This window comes from Gymnodraco acuticeps, unplaced genomic scaffold, assembly GCF_902827175.1.
Source record: "Gymnodraco acuticeps unplaced genomic scaffold, fGymAcu1.1, whole genome shotgun sequence".
NCBI classification, from domain to species: Eukaryota; Metazoa; Chordata; class Actinopteri; order Perciformes; family Bathydraconidae; genus Gymnodraco; species Gymnodraco acuticeps.
Window position 1 is genome coordinate 1,785,105 of NW_022990499.1, and position 20,087 is coordinate 1,805,191.

Here is a 20,087-nt window from a genome sequence, read left to right on the forward strand (position 1 = left end):
TTTTAAATATTTAGATTTTTTTTGTTGCTATTTTCTAAATTCAAGCCACGCATATTACTCCATTATTTCAACCATGTTATAACATTAATACAACTGTATCAGGCCCTTATCATAAGTCTCCTCTTTCCACGTCTCTGCACCAGTTTGCTTTGTGCTCATTTATTGTGTTGCTGGTGTTTAAGCTATAAAAACGAATTTGTTAAGGACAGAAAAAGTTTGCGTTGAAAATTGGAAACAACAACTTGTCCTGGGGTTATATGGTGGACCGTTAGTTTTAAAAGATGACCACTGGGGGGATGAAAAACTGGGATAAATTCAAATGTTTCAAAGGACAATTTTCCACATTTCTTCAATAGGTAACAATAATCTAACATCAGAAGGAACATTTGTGAAACTATTTTTGAAATGTCAATGTTATGCTGTTTGAAAAGGCTGTCACAGTAGCAGAAAATTACTATGCTAAACAAAGGACTCCATCAATATTGTCCATCAAGAACCAGACAGTGTAACTTGTGCAATCTTACAATTATTGACTCTGAATTGAGCTTTGAAGCTAATTGTGAAGCTGTTTGCCAAACGGATCGCCAGCGTTTGTATTGACTTAGGAAACTGTCCTATTTTAACATCGACAAAACCATGATGATCATGTTTTATCGTGCTTTTATAGTAAATTCTGTCTTTTTCTTTCATGTCATGGTTTGGTAACCTGCCTTTAAAGAGCAGGAACTGTCACTCAGATCATAAAGATGTCCAGCAGATTGATTGGTAAGCCAAAGTTAAACGTAGCAGACGGTTACGGCGGTTATCCAGCTCTATAATAAGCTTCTTCCTTCTTTTTATCTGCAAACCAAATCTACTTATAGGTAAAATAAATAACCTGAACCTGAACTTTTCTATTAAAATATTTTCGTGTCTCATTTAATTTGATGTTTTTCTTGCTTTTTCACACTTATCTCACCCTGTATTCCTTCCAATCTTTTCCCCAGACACTCCATGCAGCAACAAACGAACAAAGTGATCACCAGCACCAGCCAACTCATCAAACAGCTCTCTGATATAATCAGCAGCTCTTCACGGGTATTTTATGCTCCCTTTCCTCATTCCCTGTCGTTTTGAAGAATAAACAGAGGATGAAACAACATTTGGGCTAATTAAGGTTAATCTTGTTTTTGTTGCCCAGCAAGACCGTCTGCACCTGACTAGACTAAAGACTGAACTCTCAGAGTCTGTGCAGCGCTACGGGGATCTGCAGAAGGTAATTCCTCATGAAATATTACTTCTTTCTTTCATAAGTGCATTTTCATGGTCAATGAATGTTTATTTATGACAAATTCATAGATAGAGGTGCCCCATTGACACTACGTTTTTAATATCTTAATTGCTACACACACATTTACATGCAAATAAACAATGTCTGACCTCTTTAAAAGTGGAAAAACAAAACACTCTTCTTGACCCTGTCTCTTTATTTGCTCTTATCTCAGAAAATTGCGGAGCGTTCAAGGGCCCTGCTGCCTCCAGCACAGAGAGACAAGAAGGTGAGCTGATATGGGGGGTGAAAATCTGCCCTTTGTTTCACTGTCATTCAAAAAAGAGCTGGATGACCAGATGGCATTTCCCTGCTCGATTGCTTCCTCACAAGGGCTCTTTGAAGCTCTGTGTAGTGTCTCACTAAACAGCGACTCCATTCTTCACATCTGACTCCGAGCACTGCCGTTCTTATCGGAAACTAAACTGCTTACTGGCAATAGTTTATTTTTTACTGTGAATATTGAAATAACAGAAGTAGAGGCTGGTAATCAAAAAGTGAATCATTATTTAATGCAGAACTAATTTAAAGGAATCCTTACTTTTAATACTAATACAAGATAATCAAAAACAAAATGTATTGATCTTTTATTAGGGATTGCAGTAGAACAAATGAAACATAATTATAAAATGTACTGTATGCAGGTCTGTACAGAAGACTATACAAGAGAGTGTGTTGACAAATGGCATTTATGGATTTACTTTTCACGTGCTATGGGTGATATTTAAATATTTAGGTGCACACTATGTTTGAACTGTTCTACAAAATAGAGGCTAAATATGAATACTACCATGGAATAGCATATGCAGGCAGTCGACCAATGAAACACATGAGCACATACTACAGTTTAAAAACTAGTATGTAGCTTTTTTTCATTGGTGTTTTATCCTATCTTTTACTTGCTGTGTTTTATGCCTTTTATTGCACATGTTATAGTTGTATTGTGTATTGTGTACTGTATGTAAAGCACTTTCGTGTTGACAAGGGTGCTATATAAATAAAGTTTTACTTACTTAAAAAAGCAGAAATAAAACAAGACATGCCCCTGTTAGTTGAATACACACAGTTAAGCTCACGCACACTATTTTATGATGATATAGATGCACCTAGTGAATTGAAAAAATAACAAATGAACCAAAGAGAGTGAAAACCATAAAGCAAATCCATTACGATATTAGTGACTGCAAATGCGTTTGACAATTTGAGTCAAGTTATTCACCGTTTTTAAAATTTGTTTTATTCCATTAGTTATTTCATGTGTTTGTTTTCTAAGAAAGTGTTGGCTACTGTTATAAAGACCTTTCAGCCTGTGCTCCTCCAAAAAACGACCAAATAGGTCGATTGTTCAGCAGCTTATTACGACCAACAGTCACGTTTTAAAGTTTAGCAGCTCTAGTGGTCGTGTAAGAAACAACAATTTGCGGCAACCTTCCTATATTTTCCCACACATTTTCCCACACCACGCCGCTCCTCCGCTCCCTTCACTGGCTTCCGGTAACTGCTAGAATCCACTTCAAGTCACTGGTACTTGGATACCATGCTGCGAATGGATCTGGCCCTTCCTACATCCAGGACATGGTTAAACTGTACACCCCAGCACGTGCACTCCGCTCTGCATCAGCCAAACGGCTCGCTGCACCCTCACTGCGAGGGGGACCCAAGTTCCCATCAGCAAAAACATGTGGGTTTGCTGTCCTGGCTCCAAAATGGTGGAATGAGCTCCCCATTGACATCAGGACAGCAGATAGCTTACACACCTTCCGGCGCAGACTGAAAACTCATCTCTTTCGACTCCACTTCGAGCGATATAATTACTTACAAAGAACTGCTAACAAAGCACTTATATACTAATAAAGGACTGGCTTATCTATAGCCAGTTGAGTAGCACTTGAAATATTTTGGCTCTAATATTTTGGCTCTATGAAACCTGTACTTATATGATTCTGTTTTCTTCAAGTTTGTATCTTCTTGGTCGAATGCACTGTAATGCAATGTAATGTATTGTATTAACGGCAGCATCCATGTAAAGTTAGCGTCAACCCTCACCGGGTGAAAACAGTATTTCCGGTCTGGAAGTTTTCATAATAAAACCATATTCCCCTCACTGTCAAATGATTTCACAGTGATATCTGCCATACTCATCCACTAAAAAACATAAATGTATCCTTGTTAATTACACAACATTAATTGGTTTAAATTGTGTACACTGCTTTTGTGTTTTTCCCATAGATTTTTCCCTTTCGATTCTGAGAGAAACATTTATTTTTTAGAGGTTTTGATAGGCTAAAACATCGAACTACCCATAATCTTCAGCTATCGTTGAAGCTCGGCGATTGGATGTTTTAGCCGCAATGCATGTTGGGATATGGTGTTTATGCGATGTGAAATCCGAAAACATTTAAAAAAAAAAATAATAATAATACTTTAATCCGAGTGTTCTTGCTTTTCTCTTTGAAAGTCATCACATAACGGCATTGTAATACACGGTGCGGCTGCATTAAATATTACACATCTGCCGTAGTTCTCTATTTATAGAGCCCTGATGAGAAGACTTCTAGACAAACTGGAAGAACTGCCACGGAAACTGAATATGTGACGTGGATCATAAATATATCAGCAATTAAACAACTTCTTCAATTTCTCTTCACACAACACGTCTCCTTGCAGTATCAACACTAATTCAGCTGACTTTTATATTTGATCCAATTGGTAGATAGGTTATATTTACACCATAACGGTGCACAGCTGATAGAAAAGGACTTGTAGTGTTTAAAGATATTACTGATTTTCTTTTAATATAAGAATGTAAATACTGAGTTGAGAGAATAGTCAGGGGTTTTGGGTGATGGGAGACACATCTATGGAATCAGAATTTCAATAGCTTACATTACATGACGGATATACCTCAGATATTAATGTGTAGAACTACAATATGTGAAATAGTATAGCAATATCCTGTAAAATTATGTGAAAACATGAATATAACTACACATCTTCAGATGTTATACATACATAAGTGTCCTACTCTAATAATACAAAGTTATTATGGCATTGTATGCTGTGTGTAAATGTAACATCTTCATAAAGTATAATTTATTGGGTTAACACTGTAAACTTGACAGTGTTTAACCCCCTAGTGGTTAAAGCACAATATTGATTTTTTTTATTGAATATGTTATATTTGATGAACACATTTAAATATTAAGAGTAGCCTACATACAACATAGGGGGAAAGTAGAAGGTCAATGATAGAAATATAGAATAGAAAATATCAAGAAGATACCGTAGTGATCTCTACAATAAAACAGCTAGTGCAGGACGTCCAAAGATATTAATAGGAGGATGTGCAAAACAGACAAACTAATAAGGCTTTATTTAAACATTAAAGAATACTTTAAGTTAAGGTCTTCTTTTGAATAAGAAAAAAACGTTGGGGGTATCTACAGATAAATATTAAGCCTGAGAAAGTACTTAACGTCCAATATGTTGCATAGTTTATTTTGGCACTTGACAATCACCTTCACTGAATTGTACTCAGGTGTAACTAAAGTCTGCTTTAAGGGTTGTATATATTTCACATCATTAATCAAAATCTGCAAAGTAACTAAAATAAATGTACTGGAGTAAAAATACCAGGTTAACCTCTGAATTGTAGTGGAGTAGAACAAAGTATAATAAATTGCATGTTGTACATGCTACTGTAACAAAAACATTTCCCAAATTTGGATCAATAAAGTATATCTTATCTTATCTTAAGATGATCGATGGCTACTGCCATATTTGCAAAATGTGCCTCTGAACCTTGACAAGTGCATGTTTCAAGGCTTATCAATTAACAACAGGAGGGGTCACAGACATAAGACCAGCTATTAAATAGCTAATGCTATATATTAATGCTGCCCATTATGGACACAAGCAATTTTCACCCATTTATTAATTATATGTTTTAAATTTGATAACACCAATGTACACAGTTTAATACTGGCAACTTCTAATTAAGGGAAATTCAAAAACGTCTTTTCAAACTACAATTCCCAGTAGAGATGTGCCATAGAACGTGTTGCGAAACACAATAGCCAGCATATGTAGTTCTGGGGGGGCTGGACCCGTTCGAGTCCAGTTTTGGAAAGTCTGCAGTGGTTTCATTCCATTTCAAAGAGCTGTTTGACGCTCGGCGTAACCTTGGCGCACTGCCACTCCAACATCCAATCACAGAGCTTGAGGACTAATCACAGGGTTTGTCAAACAAAGCACATGGTGTAGTCCCAAACGATAGCTGAGGATTATGGGTAGTGTAGTGTCTTCGGCCATCTTAAACTCCCAAAAGACTATTTGTTTCTCCGAATCGAAGGTTAAAAACACAAAATAATTGTACACAATTTAAACCAATCAATGTTGTGTAATTAACAAGGATAAACTGATGTTTTTTAGTGGATGAGTAGTGCAGATATATCACTGTGAAATAATTTGACAGTAAGGGGAATACTTCCGGTTTTATTATGAAAACTTCGAGACCGGAAATACTTTTTTCACCCCGTGAGGGTTGACGCCAACTTTACATGGACGCTGTGGGGAAAGACGTAGTATATTAACGTTCTCCTGACGAGACCTCAAATCATCTTCGTAATATCTATCAAACCATAGATCCTAAACATCCACTGGACGTGAATTCTAAAAGTACAATATACACTTCTCGCTAGAAATCGAATCAAAAAGCATTTTAATGGCCAAACTATTCCACAATTTAGGATTTTCCAGAGAGGGTTATTTGTGAATATACGACCCTCCGGAGCGTTTGCAATCAACGGGAGCCAGAGTCCTGCACGGGTCTGATTTTCAAGACCCGCTCCCGCCCCGCACCCGCGACGTGCAATACCGAACCCGCCCCGCTACCCGCACATATTGCCAATTAGTTCCGCAACTCGACCCGTCGGCACAAGATCTGCAACCCGACCCGAACCCGCACATATATGAGCAGTGAAAACGTGCAATTATTAACACACGCAGTTGCATATTTGTCTCCATCTAGGATGACACCAAAAGCCTCCCAGACGTTGGATTTCGCTCTTGAGGAAGTGTTATTGAAAATGCTGTATTCTCCGCTAGAGAGATTCACCTCAGCCATTTCAAATGTGGCGCGCACAGCAGCAGATTGATGCCCTGCAGAGGTTATGATTATGCGCGGTCCCGCGGGGGAGAGGTCTGAGGATTTAAACATTAAACTAAATTATTATTATTTGAATATATTTATTATGTAACACCCGTGACCCGACACGCATCATCTTTGTTTTACCCAGAACCGAACCCGGAAAAAAGCGTTTGAAAAATTGTTGTTTCTTACACGACCACTAGAGGTGCTAAACTTTAAAACGTGACTATAGGTCGTAATAAGCTGCTGAACAATCGACCTATTTGGTCGTTTTTTGGAGGAGGACAGGCTGAAATCTGACTACCTTCAAAGCATAGCAGCAAGTTCACTGAGTTTTTATTTTTATTTTTAATTTAACCTTAATTTAACCAGATAAAAAAGCATTGAGATAAAATCTCATTTGCAATGCTGACCTGGCCAAGAAGGCAGTAACGTGAGTACATTGTGGGAGAAGAAATTGTGAAAACTATTGTACATGTAGTCTGAGCAGTGGCAGTAGGAGTCTATTTCCTGTTGTACTTTTTCACTTCAAGGATTGCAAATGGTGAGAGGCGTCCTGACTTTCAGATGTCATACATATGCATTTAGAGAAACATTTGTCAAATCAATGCAAATGTTATTGACTGCTTTCCACCCACGTCTTTGGATTCACTTCATCAGAGTGGAACAGGAACGAACAGCAGAGAACTTGAGGAACTGTGTGAACTTTCCAGCACAATGTGAACTTGAGCAGAAGGATTGTCTTGAGAGTCTGTGCCATCTGTGTGATGTTTTAATATATTCAAGATCATTTGCGTAGGGTAAGCATGTGGAGGAGGGAGCACGATGTTGCAGAGTTTGTTGTGGAGCGGTGAGTCAGATTGTGGCCGGAAGACACAGCTCTGTGACTCAGCCCCGATTGGTCCACGTGTTCTGACCCGCTCTGACCCCTCCGCCATGACTTAGCTGTGTAGTCAGCCAAACCGAGGGGGAATACATTAGCAATGCAAAAAATTCAACCAGGCCTTCCTCTGACTATTGTTTACACATGTAATGAGTTTTATGGACTAACATCCTCAGTCTCAGCTGTCCCTACAGTCTCTGCTGTTAGCTAACTCTGTTAGCTCTTCAAATATCACTAATTGGCAAATGTACATTCAACTTTAATGAGTTGTCAGTTCTTTAATTCCAAAAGTGAACATGGTTTGGTTTGATCTTCCCATTGTGTTACTACGTAACATTAAGCTGTCTTTGGCTGTTTTTCTGCTGTAACAACGTACATTTCCCCTCTGTGGTACTAATAAAGGTATTCTGATTCTGAACAAAGGCTAATATGATGGAAAACATAGACTATTTTTGTCACTGCTGTGGTGGCTACAGCTATGCCCTACTTTAACAATAAATGGTAAAGAAAAGGAACATTAATAACCTTCATAGAAGAATAATAGCCAGTTTCATGTTAGAGAAATTAAGTATTTTAAAAAAACAAGCACTTCCTGAGGCTTTACTCTTCACACATGTTAGGTTGTGAGTACTGGAGGTCACATGTATGGGGTTTGTGAGCACTTAATATTGTAGCTGATCATGTTAGGTTCTTAATAATACATTTAGTGAAATTAAAAGTAAAATATTTTCCCTTTGACTCAAGTGCTGACATATAGAGAGGAAACATTTAAATTAGTAAATGTATAATGAGTATTTAGATAAACATTAAAGAAAAATAACATTGACTGCAATTGACTACTCATCTAACTAAAATAGCCTCTGGATTACGTACATCCATTGCGACTAGAGGTCTGAAAAGTATTCCTGGTTCCTTTCTGTGAATTGGAATGGGGCCACAGTGTGCTGGTGGTACCACTCTCTGTCAGACTGTATCTGCTACCATAGTAACAGGACTATATATTATAATGTAATTTGTTTGTGTACTCTTACAGAGTCCTCAGACCCAGTCCACTGAGCAGATCGAGGAGGTTTCTCTGTTTGGAGAAGCAGTGGGTTCAGATGGAGGAGCTCAAGCTTTCTTGTCTGAGATCAGTGAGGAGGACGTGGAGGTGCTTCACCAAAGAGAGGAGGCCCTGCTGCAGATCGAAGTAAGAACACTGTCATCCTGCAGTCTTCTTACATCATGTTAGCGTTACTGACTTGCTGTGATTATAAGCCTGTATTCTTTGAGGGCCCCATTTACTAAGCTGTCTCAGATAAGAAATGAAAACCTGTGTTTGCCTGTGCACAGCCTTTAGTTGTATACATAAAAAAACAAGAATCCATGGACATTTAAATGTACAACATAGTCTCCAAAGAAGAAGCAAAAAAAGGAAAACATACCAAGTATTTGTTTTCTTCAAAATTAGCCTCTCAGGAGGCGCACACATGCCAAGTTAATAATTCCTTACATTTATTATAGCGCTTTTCCAGATGCTCAAAGCGCTTTACAAATACACATTACACATATCATACATGCAATGGTCATGTACTGTGGACAATACCCACAGGAGCAAGTTCAGGTGAAGTGTCTTGCCCAAGGACACAAGTTAGTAAGTAGAAACTCCGACAGGCTCCGTCTACTTCTCCCACCTCCAAAAGCTTATTAGTATTTTGTCACAGTACCCCCATGCTGCTGCAGGATATTGAATGCTACCCAATTACTAAGGTGCTTATATAGACGTGTTTGTTCTCTTACCTGGGCGAAGTGTGTATGGAATCATAATGTTTCCCGACTTCATTTAGAAACCAGCATGAATGAATACACCATTCTGTTAACTACTGTAAACATAAAACATGTTAAGTAACTTATTGGATTCCGATTTCTGATGATTTCTGATTTATGCAGTATGAAAAGGAGGGATTCGGTCAGAGCCTAGATGCCAACATGCACTTCCCCATGCAGAGAGAAGCAGGGCTCAACTTCTCTTGCTGCGAGGCATCAGTTCTTACCCACTGCCAAACATAGATATTCCAGTTCTAAAACAACCACCTGAGTTGCAGACTGAAATGTTTATTTGCCCCATGGGGGCAGCAAAAAGCAGTTGCAAACACAACTAAGACATATCATCATCATCTCTTAAGGTAAAATATAGAAAACCCTTAGCAAATATTTGCATATTTACACTTCAAGTACTTTTGGGACAACTGATTTATCAATCAGTTTGAGTTGAGTTTGTGTCCACCTAATAAATGTAAGTCTGATATTATCTCACTTTAATCACTCCAAAAACTCTTTACAAGCTGAAGGCTCAGCTAGGTTCTCCAGCTAGCACCTACTGCGTCTGTTTGCCGTTTGGCGCTGAGTAGGTGGTGCAGAGTGGGTTTTACAGACACATGATTCCCACGAAAAAATAATGAGAGTGGTCAAAGTGTATCAAAACATAAAAACAGTTGAGGGCATTACAGCTTAACAATAAGATGAAACCATAGATCATAACATGTAGTCCTTGTAATATCACTCATGGTTATGAAGCTGACACCACAGTCCAGCTCTCAGCTAATAAAAAGAGCAAAGAGGCTGAATTGATGCTGGCCATAGACAGCTAGCGGCTAGGGAAGGATCTCAGGAAGAACGCTCTGTAAAGCAGGTGGTATCTGCAGTCTCATCACCATAAGAGAACCCTTTACATCAGCGACGTGCAGGCAGGGTAGGCAGAGCCTCACCTGTCATACTCCAATGTAACGGAAAAACAACTAAAGAAAAACTAAATAGTAATAATAATAAAATGTCTCCACTGATCTGTGTTGTAAATGTGATTTCTGTTTGATTCCAATCGCTTTTTATAGTCAAAATCAGCAAATTTACCGAGCTCCGCTACAACTACAGGGAGCGATGAGAAGTGAGGCAGGGACGAGCTCTGCCTCTCGTTAGCCCACAGTAACTGGCTGGAGCGCGGGCACTAATTTAGGGCGGGCACTTATTTTGTGAGCGCGCTCAAGCCAGTTACTGTGGGGTGAGGTGAGGCACAGATGAGCTCTGCCTCACCTCAGAATGCGTCACCTCACAGAAACTGGCTGGAAAGCGGGCCCTAAGCGCATGCCTGCACCATCTCACTGTATGTCACCAATGTAATGTTTGTAGATCGCTTTGTTACATTTATCCTCGCCATCCATAGTTTCTAAATAACTTATTTCACGTATATAGGATATTTAGGCCCGCTGGTCTCATCATACAACGGCAATGAAAAAAGCACCAGGGGAGGCAGCCATAACCTCTGCCGCACTGAAGGGGGCGCAAGTGAGCCCACAGGTTCTTGTTGCTACTGTTATTCTACGCAGAGACGGTAGAAAACAACAAACTAGACTTTTGAAACTAGAGGAAGATAAGGAGGACTTTTACAAAAAAGTAATAGAGATTGTTGTCCAGAAGGATAGCATGGACTTCCTCTTCAAGTCAAGGTAAGACCACCATTGTAATGAAAATGGGATCTTACTAAGAAAGAACAATCCAATATTTAGATTGTGGGTATCCTTTTGTTGAACAGTCTGTTTAAAATGAATTGAAGCATCAGACTAAAAAAGCTTTTGAAAATAACCGAATATTTCGATTAAGGTCAAAATATAATATTTGTAAATCTGACTCTGAAAGAGTCAGTGCCTCACCAGCCATGAACCTCACCACACGTCACTGCTTTACATGGTCACAAAATCATTAACATAAATTGTTCTTGTAAACATATCCATTATAGCTGCTTTGAGGCTATGGACATTGAACCACCAGCTCTGGTTGTGTTAGTTAGCCTAACCCCACATGGGATGCAAACCAACTGCAGACACCACCTACCTGAATCATGTGCGGGACATAAATGTACAAACCGGAAAAACATTTGACCAGGAAATATAACACAGTGATGATGAAGTTTAACAGCATAATGTAATTTGGAAAACAACTTTATTATAGTATTTCTAGAAGACGGGATGTGAATGAGAGATAATTCAGTGAGGGATTACAGATTTAATGAGAGATGCAGATGTGGCTGTTTAAAGCATCATGATCATAATACAGCCTTTTAAATGTTTGTATTTTAGGAGGGACAGTCCATTCCTTCCCCGTGGGAACACATTTTGATGTGTATGGCCTCGCTGCACTCCTTCTGTCTTGAGTTTATTGAACATGCCACTCCATTTATGCAAAAATCTACTGATGAAACTTTTTAAGACATATTGTAAAACTTCATCACCCATCTCAGATCCATATGGCTGAATGGCAGCAGGCAGGAGCCAGACACACGCGCTGCTTTTAAAATGACAGCCTATACTTGGCAGGCCAGCTTTTGAGGTTTGAAGACTAATGATAATGTTTTAGGAGCACTCCCTGGCATAATGAAGATGTATCTGTGTGCCCATTTGTAACTGTCTGAACTCCATCAACGTTTCAAATCGCCTAATCCCACCAAAGGAGCTGAAAAGAAGAGGAGAAAAGGGAGAGCATCAATCTCTCCCACAGGGTGACACACAGTGAAAGAGCGGCGGCGGGAATGACAGCTTCATTTCAGCGCAGCCGCCAAGATGGGCCAGTCAGATGTTTGGTTTTCCGACAGGGTTGTCTGGTCGCGCTTTAGTCATAGCAGCATGGATAAATGTCACAGTCAGCGCTCAGGCAGGTGCTGAGGGGCTTGATGTGGTTCCTTTGGGGAGAGTGATAGTATCTGACAATGTGCTTTTTCACCTCTATACCACCCTCATCGCCTACTTGCCTTCCGAACACCCCACCTCATCTTTTCATATATCAGCCATGTTTGATGTGAGTACACCTCACTTTCCCTCACATTCTCCCTCACATTCTCCCTCCCAGAGGACAAAGAGAGCCCAGAGTCTGTCATCATTATTAGCCCCCTGACTCCCGGGAAAAGGTCCGGTGTGTTCGGAGGTTAATTGTGCCGTCCTAGGAGACGGATGTACGTGTGAACTATGCTAAGGCTTCCTTGCTGCATAAAATAGCTTCAGTGGATTTCAACCTTTTTTTGAGTTCCAAAGAATTCAGGTGTTGAGAGCAGGGAGAATATGAACTACATTTCATGCCAGTTGAGGTTCTGGACACTCGATAGATTTTACTCATTGTTGGAGCTATGTCTTTATTAGACATTTATTTTCTAGCTGTTTTTGTTTATATTAAATGAATCTTTATTTATTGTCATTTATTTTGTTAGTAAAAGTAATTCTGTATGCTTTTATTTTGAAGGCAGTTACGGGCACCTAGTGATCATGTATACTGTGTATTGGACACAGGTGGAGGTGGGATTGGCGCACCAGAATGAGCAAATGTTTTTTTTTACCAGGGGAAGCACAGGTGAAACCATTGTTCTGATAAATGTGATAATATTGGAATCCCACAAAATGAATGCACAAAACGATGCTGTTGTATGGATCATTTCCCCTGAGTTATGTTCTCCTAATTGTCCCCCGTCGGTTACATTTTTACCCTAGACTCATGTTTTTCATTCACTGTCTTATATGCATTTGATATAAAATATATACTTACATTGTATTTATTACCGCTTTCCCAAATAATTGGCTCATGTTCTACATTAACCTTTGCTTTATTTAAAAATGTTTGAATATTTTAATGTGCAAAAATCAATACATCTCAGAACCGGAGCTCCATCTGGACAGGTGCAAGTTCACCTCCTGATGCCGAGATGCCCTTGAGCAAGGCACTTAATCCCTAAATCACCCAGGCTAATGCTTATGTATAGGTCCTGTTTGTTCATGAGAATATGTTATATCTTGAACCTATTGAATATCCCCTGATCAAACAAAAAAAGAAAGCCTTATTTTTCTCTTTTTTAATATAAAAACTAGAGGCCATCTTGCCATGTGGTCACACCAGCCGCAACGCCAGATGGCTCCAATGGACTTTTACCCAACTGCCTACCCCCCCCAACTTCTGGAGTTCTTACTGAGACAACATTGGTCTTAACATTAAGTATTGAGTTATTCTCATGTGTATCTATAGAGTGTCAAACATTGGCTCAGAGACTCACAAGGTGAAAACGAAAACCAGTGTTGGTAATAACAATTGCAAAAAGAACAGCTGCAAAATATCTATCAACGTCATTAATATATATTTAGCGAAAGTCTATTTACAGCCTTCATAACAATACTAGTGTTGCTATTGCCACTGCTAACTAAGATAATTTGAATCGATTTGTCCAAACACAACTTCCGATAAGAACTCATTATTGATGTTAATATCATCATAGATAAGCAAATGATTCCACAAAAAATATAATGTTTAAAAATCATGGAACTAATAGCTGTCCTGAGCTATTTGTAATTGAATTTGTGGACATATTATCCTTCTTACAGGAGATATGGAGAACATTTGTTTCTGTCCTTCACAGCACTTTTACACATTTACAATCCCCTTTTACACCGTCACCTTCCAGCTACACTTTATATGCGTTGGCACAGGAGATCATTTCATCAAAAATGAATTCATAAAAAAAAATCGGCATAACAGAGGACGGCTTTCAAGGGCAATCTGAATACAACACCTGGTTCAGTAGAAAGAAAAAAGAAGAAGGCCAGGAGCAGAGCGTGTCTGTCCTACCAATGCACCGTCAGGGCGAAACATCCACACGTTACCCTTGAGTGAAGGCAGGTAGAGTGGGAAACACTGCAGATAAATCATCCCAGCAGACAAACAGCTTTAACACCATCAGCACAAAGGATCTGAGAGAAAGTGGTTTATTAGCAATAGCATTTGTTATTAACCCTGGCTATCAAAACCATATTGATTTTTCTCTCTTTACGCACTGAAGCTAACAGTGTGATGGCAGATCACGTACTGACGCTGGCCTTCTGGAGATAATGAGAATATCAGCCTTCTGTGAAATCTAAAATCCAACCTGATTATCCACCGCAGCGCAGTGATACAGGTTTCAGGTTTCTACAAATGAGTGACACTGGCATGCACAGTCATAATGCAGGCCAAACAAATGGGGACAGCAGGTAAACCAAAGTCATTCAAGAAATAAATGTCTAAATCCTGCTAATGAGCTGATATTTAATTAAAGTATTGGTCTGAAAACCTGTTTGATGAAAGATAACTCAATTATAGGTTTTTATTATAAGTACTATTTTTATTATATAATTACTTTATACATAATATTATATATATATTATTTAAAAGAAGACAGAGGTTTATTTACATTTTATTTTAATAAAATGCAATGAATGATGAAAACAAAAAGTGATTTTGCCTGATGGACTTCCACTACTAAATACACAATTCAACAACAGAAGGCATGATTCGATCGTTCCATTATCTTAACCATGACTATGGATTTGCAACCCCTAAGTGCTTATTTCAACACAAGCCATGGTTCTTCCTTAAACCCGATCAAGTGTTTTATTTGTCTAAACTAGAGATATGTTAACGTAGGCGAGTAATCTGAACCTTAATGTGTTAAAAAATGAATCCCATTACCGGGTTTGAGCCAAACTTCCTCCTGTATTACACTGACAAGAGATCACTGGGCATCAGGAAGCAAACATTACTACCTCGAGTAACTGCACTGCGTCTTTTGCGTGGTGAAAACAGGAAAGGCATTTTGATAAAGCATTCGCCAGTTTCTTAAAGTTGAAAGCTGACATGATTACTACTGTAGGAACAGATAGTGCTCACAGTGTGATAGAGTAAGAAGAATACTACCATACGAGCATATGAGTAGCACATATGAGTAGCACATATGAGTAGCACATATTATGTAGCGGCTTTGCCGATTCTTTAGCTCAGTGTTGGAAAATCGTCGGACTTCATGCCAATAATTCTGAAATTATTACTACTCTCACCAGTTTGTCATGATTTATTCAACACAACACATGTATTTGTTGTATCTCCCACCAAAATACAAGTGAATAAATTCAACTTGTGATTAATCATGATCAACACAGATTAGAACGATGATTGATGCAACTTTTTGTAATTGATTGACACCACTTGTCTAAAACCTTTTCTTCATCATAAAAAGATAATATCTTGCTGATACAAGCGTGAGAACATGTATTCTAGAGGGTTCTGGGGGGATTGTAAAACTGCATATTCTGTGGTTTAATTTGGAGAACATGTTGGGATAGAATCACTGAACCCTGGGTACTTCAGTGGCAGAAAGTAAAAGCAGACAAAGCCATGCACTAATAAGTAACAGGAGTAAATGCCATGTTTCGCCTCCACCAATGATATTGAGAAACCACAGAAGAAGAAGCCTGTGTCCTGTCACACTGTAACCTCTGCCTCCATGTTTCCACTTCACCCCCCCCCCCGCCCTTCAGCCCGCTGCTGGCATGGCGGTGTGGTTTTCAGGGTGTGAGGTCCTTGGGCTAGCGCCATTGAGGGAACATGATTTTACATATATAAACTGGTTATTCAGTAAGGGCAAAAAAGAGATGTCTCTCATGCCGTCAGTGATGGAAAAATGTCATTCTTTTTTGCCTCCCCCCTCTTCTCACCAGTAAGCGTGCAAGTAAATCTGCTTAACGGTTTTTCTGCTGCGCCAGTGACACTGTGTCCTGTTGCCCGACGCCTTTGGGCTCGGGTGGGAGATGTGGGGATAATTCCATATCAGCATTAAGCACATGTATCAAGGACAGTGTGAATTGAGGGGGGGGGGCATGAGAGAGAACAGCAGATACATATATTTCTTACTTTATCTGAGCCACTTTGATCATCCATATCTTCACATTACTGTGTTTCTTATTATATTTAACAGGATAACATTGCATTTTTTGTATAATTAGTATAATTTGTATACTTTTTGTATATTTGTATTTGTATAATTATTTGATTAGACCAGTGGTTCTCGAAGTGGGGGGCGCGCCCCCCCTGGGGGGCGCAGAGGCATGATAGGGGGGGCCCGAGAGACCAGGAGGAAAAATGGTTATAAAAAAAAAAAAGATAAAACAAAAAAAATCATAATTTGAAAAAGTATTGATTCGAAAATAATATGATGCAGTACTATTACGTCTGGGTCTCTGTGTTTCATTAAAGCTTGGCTCTGTGTCTGTGTGTGTGTGGAACGAGCCATTTTGTGTGCGCGAGCAAGAGAGAGAGCGCACCGGTACTGGAGATCGTTGTTGTTAGCTTCTGGTGCTAGCGAGCTACGCTAACAGATATAAGGAGAATAAATGAAATACTATATGACAGTAAAAAAAGTTTAAAAGGGTGATTTCTAAAATATCCATAAAGAAAAAGTAAATCTGTTTACAGTTCTGTTTCATATGAGTGTTGAGAGATGTATCCATAGATCTCTTCATTTTGCTCTCAAAGTGCACCAGATTGATGCTTTTAACTTCAATATTTAAAAATAAATCTTCCCGGACGAGCTTGCCCCCGGACCCCCCTATGTGAGGTGAGGACCCCCCTATGTGAGGTCCACACACCACCTATAAAAATAGCACTTGACCCCTGCTTACACCTATATGCCGTGAGCTGATTATCGAGCCTTCATTGTAACAGTCGCGGGTACACTGTGTATTTGCGTGGGGAGTGTTGCAGTAGAACATTCCACTGTAGCGACCGGTACATTAATGGGAAACCCTAAATGTTTGAGCACCCTCTATGAAACGTCAAGCTACCCCACAGCACCCCCAAAAGAAATCTCTGGCGCCGCCACTGAGCCTGACTTTTTGTGTTGGGGGGGCCCAACTTTTTTTTTCTCCAAAGGGGGGGCCTGACAGAAAAAGTTTGAGAACCACTGGATTAGACCAACATGCTGCTTACTGAACTGTCATTGGTCTTCAACAAGTTTGTTTTATTTAACTTGATCCAATACATTTGATTTTGAGTTGTATTAAAGGAAAACCAATGCATTACAGTCCTCCAACTCATACGACCAAATAGGTCGATTGTTCAGCAGCTTATTACGACCTATAGTCACGTTTTAAAGTTTAGCACCTCAAGTGGTCGTGTAAGAAACAACAATTTGCGGAAATTGCAAACGCTCCGGTGGGTCGTATATTCACAAATAACCCTCTCTGGAAAATCCTAAATTGTAGGATAGTTTGGCCATTAAAATGCTTTTTTTTCGGTGATTGGATGTTTTAGCCGCAATGCACGTTGGGATATGGTGTTTATGCGATATGAAATCCGAAAAATTAAAAAAATTAAAATAATAATACTTTATTCCGAGTGTGCTTTCTTTTCTCTGTGAAAGTCATCACATAACAGCATTGTAATACACGGTGCGGCTGCATTAAATATTACATATCTGCCGTAGTTCTCTATTTATAGAGCCCTGATGAGAAGACTTCTGGACAAACTGGAATAAATTCCGCCGAAACTGAATATGTGACGTGGATCATAAATATATCAGCAATTAAACAACTTCTTCAATTTCTCTTCACACAATACGTCTCCTTGCAGTATCAACACTAATTCGGCTGACTTTTATATTTCATCCAATTGGTAGATAGGTTATATTTACACCATAACGGTGCACAGCTGATAGAAAAGGACTGATTTTCTTTGAATATAAGAATGTAAATACTGAGTTGAGAGAATAGTCAGGGGATTTGGGTGATGGGAGACACATCTATGGAATCACAATTTCAATAGCTTACCATTAAATGACGGATATACCTCAGATATTAATGTGTAGAACTACAATATGTGAAATAGTATAGCAATATCCTGTAAAATTATGTGAAAACATGAATATAACTACACATCTTCAGATGTTATACATACATAAGTGTCCTACTCTAATAATACAAAGTTATTATGGCATTGTATGCTGTGTGTAAATGTAACATCTTCATAAAGTATAATTTATTGGGTTAACACTGTAAACTTGACAGTGTTTAACCCCCTAGTGGTTAAAGCACAATATTGATTTTTTTTATTGAATATGTTATATTTGATGAACACATTTAAATATTAAGAGTAGCCTACATACAACATAGGGGGAAAGTAGAAGGTCAATGATAGAAATATAGAATAGAAAATATCAAGAAGATACCGTAGTGATCTCTACAATAAAACAGCTAGTGCAGGACGTCCAAAGATGGAGGATGGAGGATGTGCAAAACAGACAAACTAATAAGGCTTTATTTAAACATTAAAGAATACTTTAAGTCAAGGTCTTCTTTTGAATAAGAAAAAAACGTTGGGGGTATCTACAGATAAATATTAAGCCTGAGAAAGTACTTAACGCCTAATATGTTGCATAGTTTATTTTGGCACTTGACAATTATCTTCCCTGAATTTGACTCAGGTGTAACTAAAGTCTGCTTTAAGGGTTGTATATATTTCACATCATTAATCAAAATCTGCAAAGTAACTAAAATAAATGTAGTGGAGTAAAAATACCAGGTTAACCTCTGAATTGTAGTGGAGTAGAACAAAGTAGTACATGCTGCTGTAACAAAAACATTTCCCAAATTGGGATCAATAAAGTATATCTTATCTTATCTTAAGATGATCGATGGCTACTGCCATATTTGCAAAATGTGCCTCTGAACCTTGAGCATGTTTCAGGCTTATCAATTAACAACAGGAGGGGTCACAGACATAAGACCAGCTATTAAATAAAGCTCTTCTGACCTTAGCTGTCATGTGGGTATATATTAATGCTGCCCATTATGGACACAAGCAATTTTCACCCATTTATTAATTATATGTTTTAAATTTGATAACACCAGTGTACACAGTTTAATACTGGCAACTTCTAATTAAGGGAAATTCAAAAACGTCTTTTCAAACTACAATTCCCAGTAGAGATGTGCCATAGAACGTGTTGCGAAACACAATAGCCAGCATATGTAGTTCTGGGGGGGCTGGACCCGTTCGAGTCCAGTTTTGGAAAGTCTGCCGTGGTTTCATTCCATTTCATAGAGCTGTTTGACGCTCGGCGTAACCTTGGCGCACTGCCACTCCAACATCCAATCACAGAGCTTGAGGACTAATCACGGGGTTTGTCAAGCAAAGCGGATGTTGTAGTCCCAAACGATAGCTGAGGATTATGGGTAGTGTAGTGTCTTCGGCCATCCTAAACTCCCAAAAAACTATTTGTTTCTCCGAATCGAAGGTTAAAAACACAAAAGCATTGTACACCATTTAAACCAATCAATGTTGTGTAATTAACAAGGATAAACTGATGTTTTTTAGTGGATGAGTAATGCAGATATATCACTGTGAAATAATTTGACAGTGAGGGGAATACTTCCGGTTTTATTATGAAAACTTCGAGACCGGAAATACTGTTTTCACCCCGTGAGGGTTGACGCTAACTTTACATGGACGCTGCTGTCAATAGAAATGAATAGGGGAATGGCGTAGTATTCTCCTGGCGAGACCTCAAATCATCTTCGTAATATCTATTAAACTATAGATCCTACACATCCAAGGACGTGGATTCTAAAAGTATAATATACACTTCTCGCTAGAAATCGAATCAAAAAGCATTTTAATAGCCAAACTATTCCACAATTTAGGATTTTCCAGAGAGGGTTATTGGTGAATATACGACCCTCCGGAGCGTTTGCAATTCCAGCAATTTTTTGTTTCTTACACGACCATTAGAGGTGCTAAACTTTAAAATGTGAATATAGGTGAATATAGGTCGTAACAATCAACCTATTTGGTCATTTTTTGGAGGAGGACAGGCTAGAAGTTTGCCTTGTACGGCAGGCTGATGCATTAACATAATGTTTGCATCTCTT

At 38.8% G+C, this 20,087-nt stretch overlaps 1 protein-coding gene across 4 annotated transcripts in view; it reads left to right on the forward strand.

The window, feature by feature from the left end:
* Positions 1–20,087, forward strand: part of tsnare1 (T-SNARE Domain Containing 1) — a 359,325-nt gene that overhangs the window by 224,907 nt on the left and 114,331 nt on the right. For all 4 annotated transcript variants that reach the window (XM_034226529.1, XM_034226527.1, XM_034226528.1 and 1 more), the window contains 4 exons: positions 987–1,077; positions 1,181–1,255; positions 1,485–1,538; positions 8,375–8,530. In XM_034226529.1, the coding sequence (XP_034082420.1) occupies positions 987–1,077; positions 1,181–1,255; positions 1,485–1,538; positions 8,375–8,530 (376 nt within the window). The remainder of the gene's footprint in view (positions 1–986; positions 1,078–1,180; positions 1,256–1,484; positions 1,539–8,374; positions 8,531–20,087) is intronic.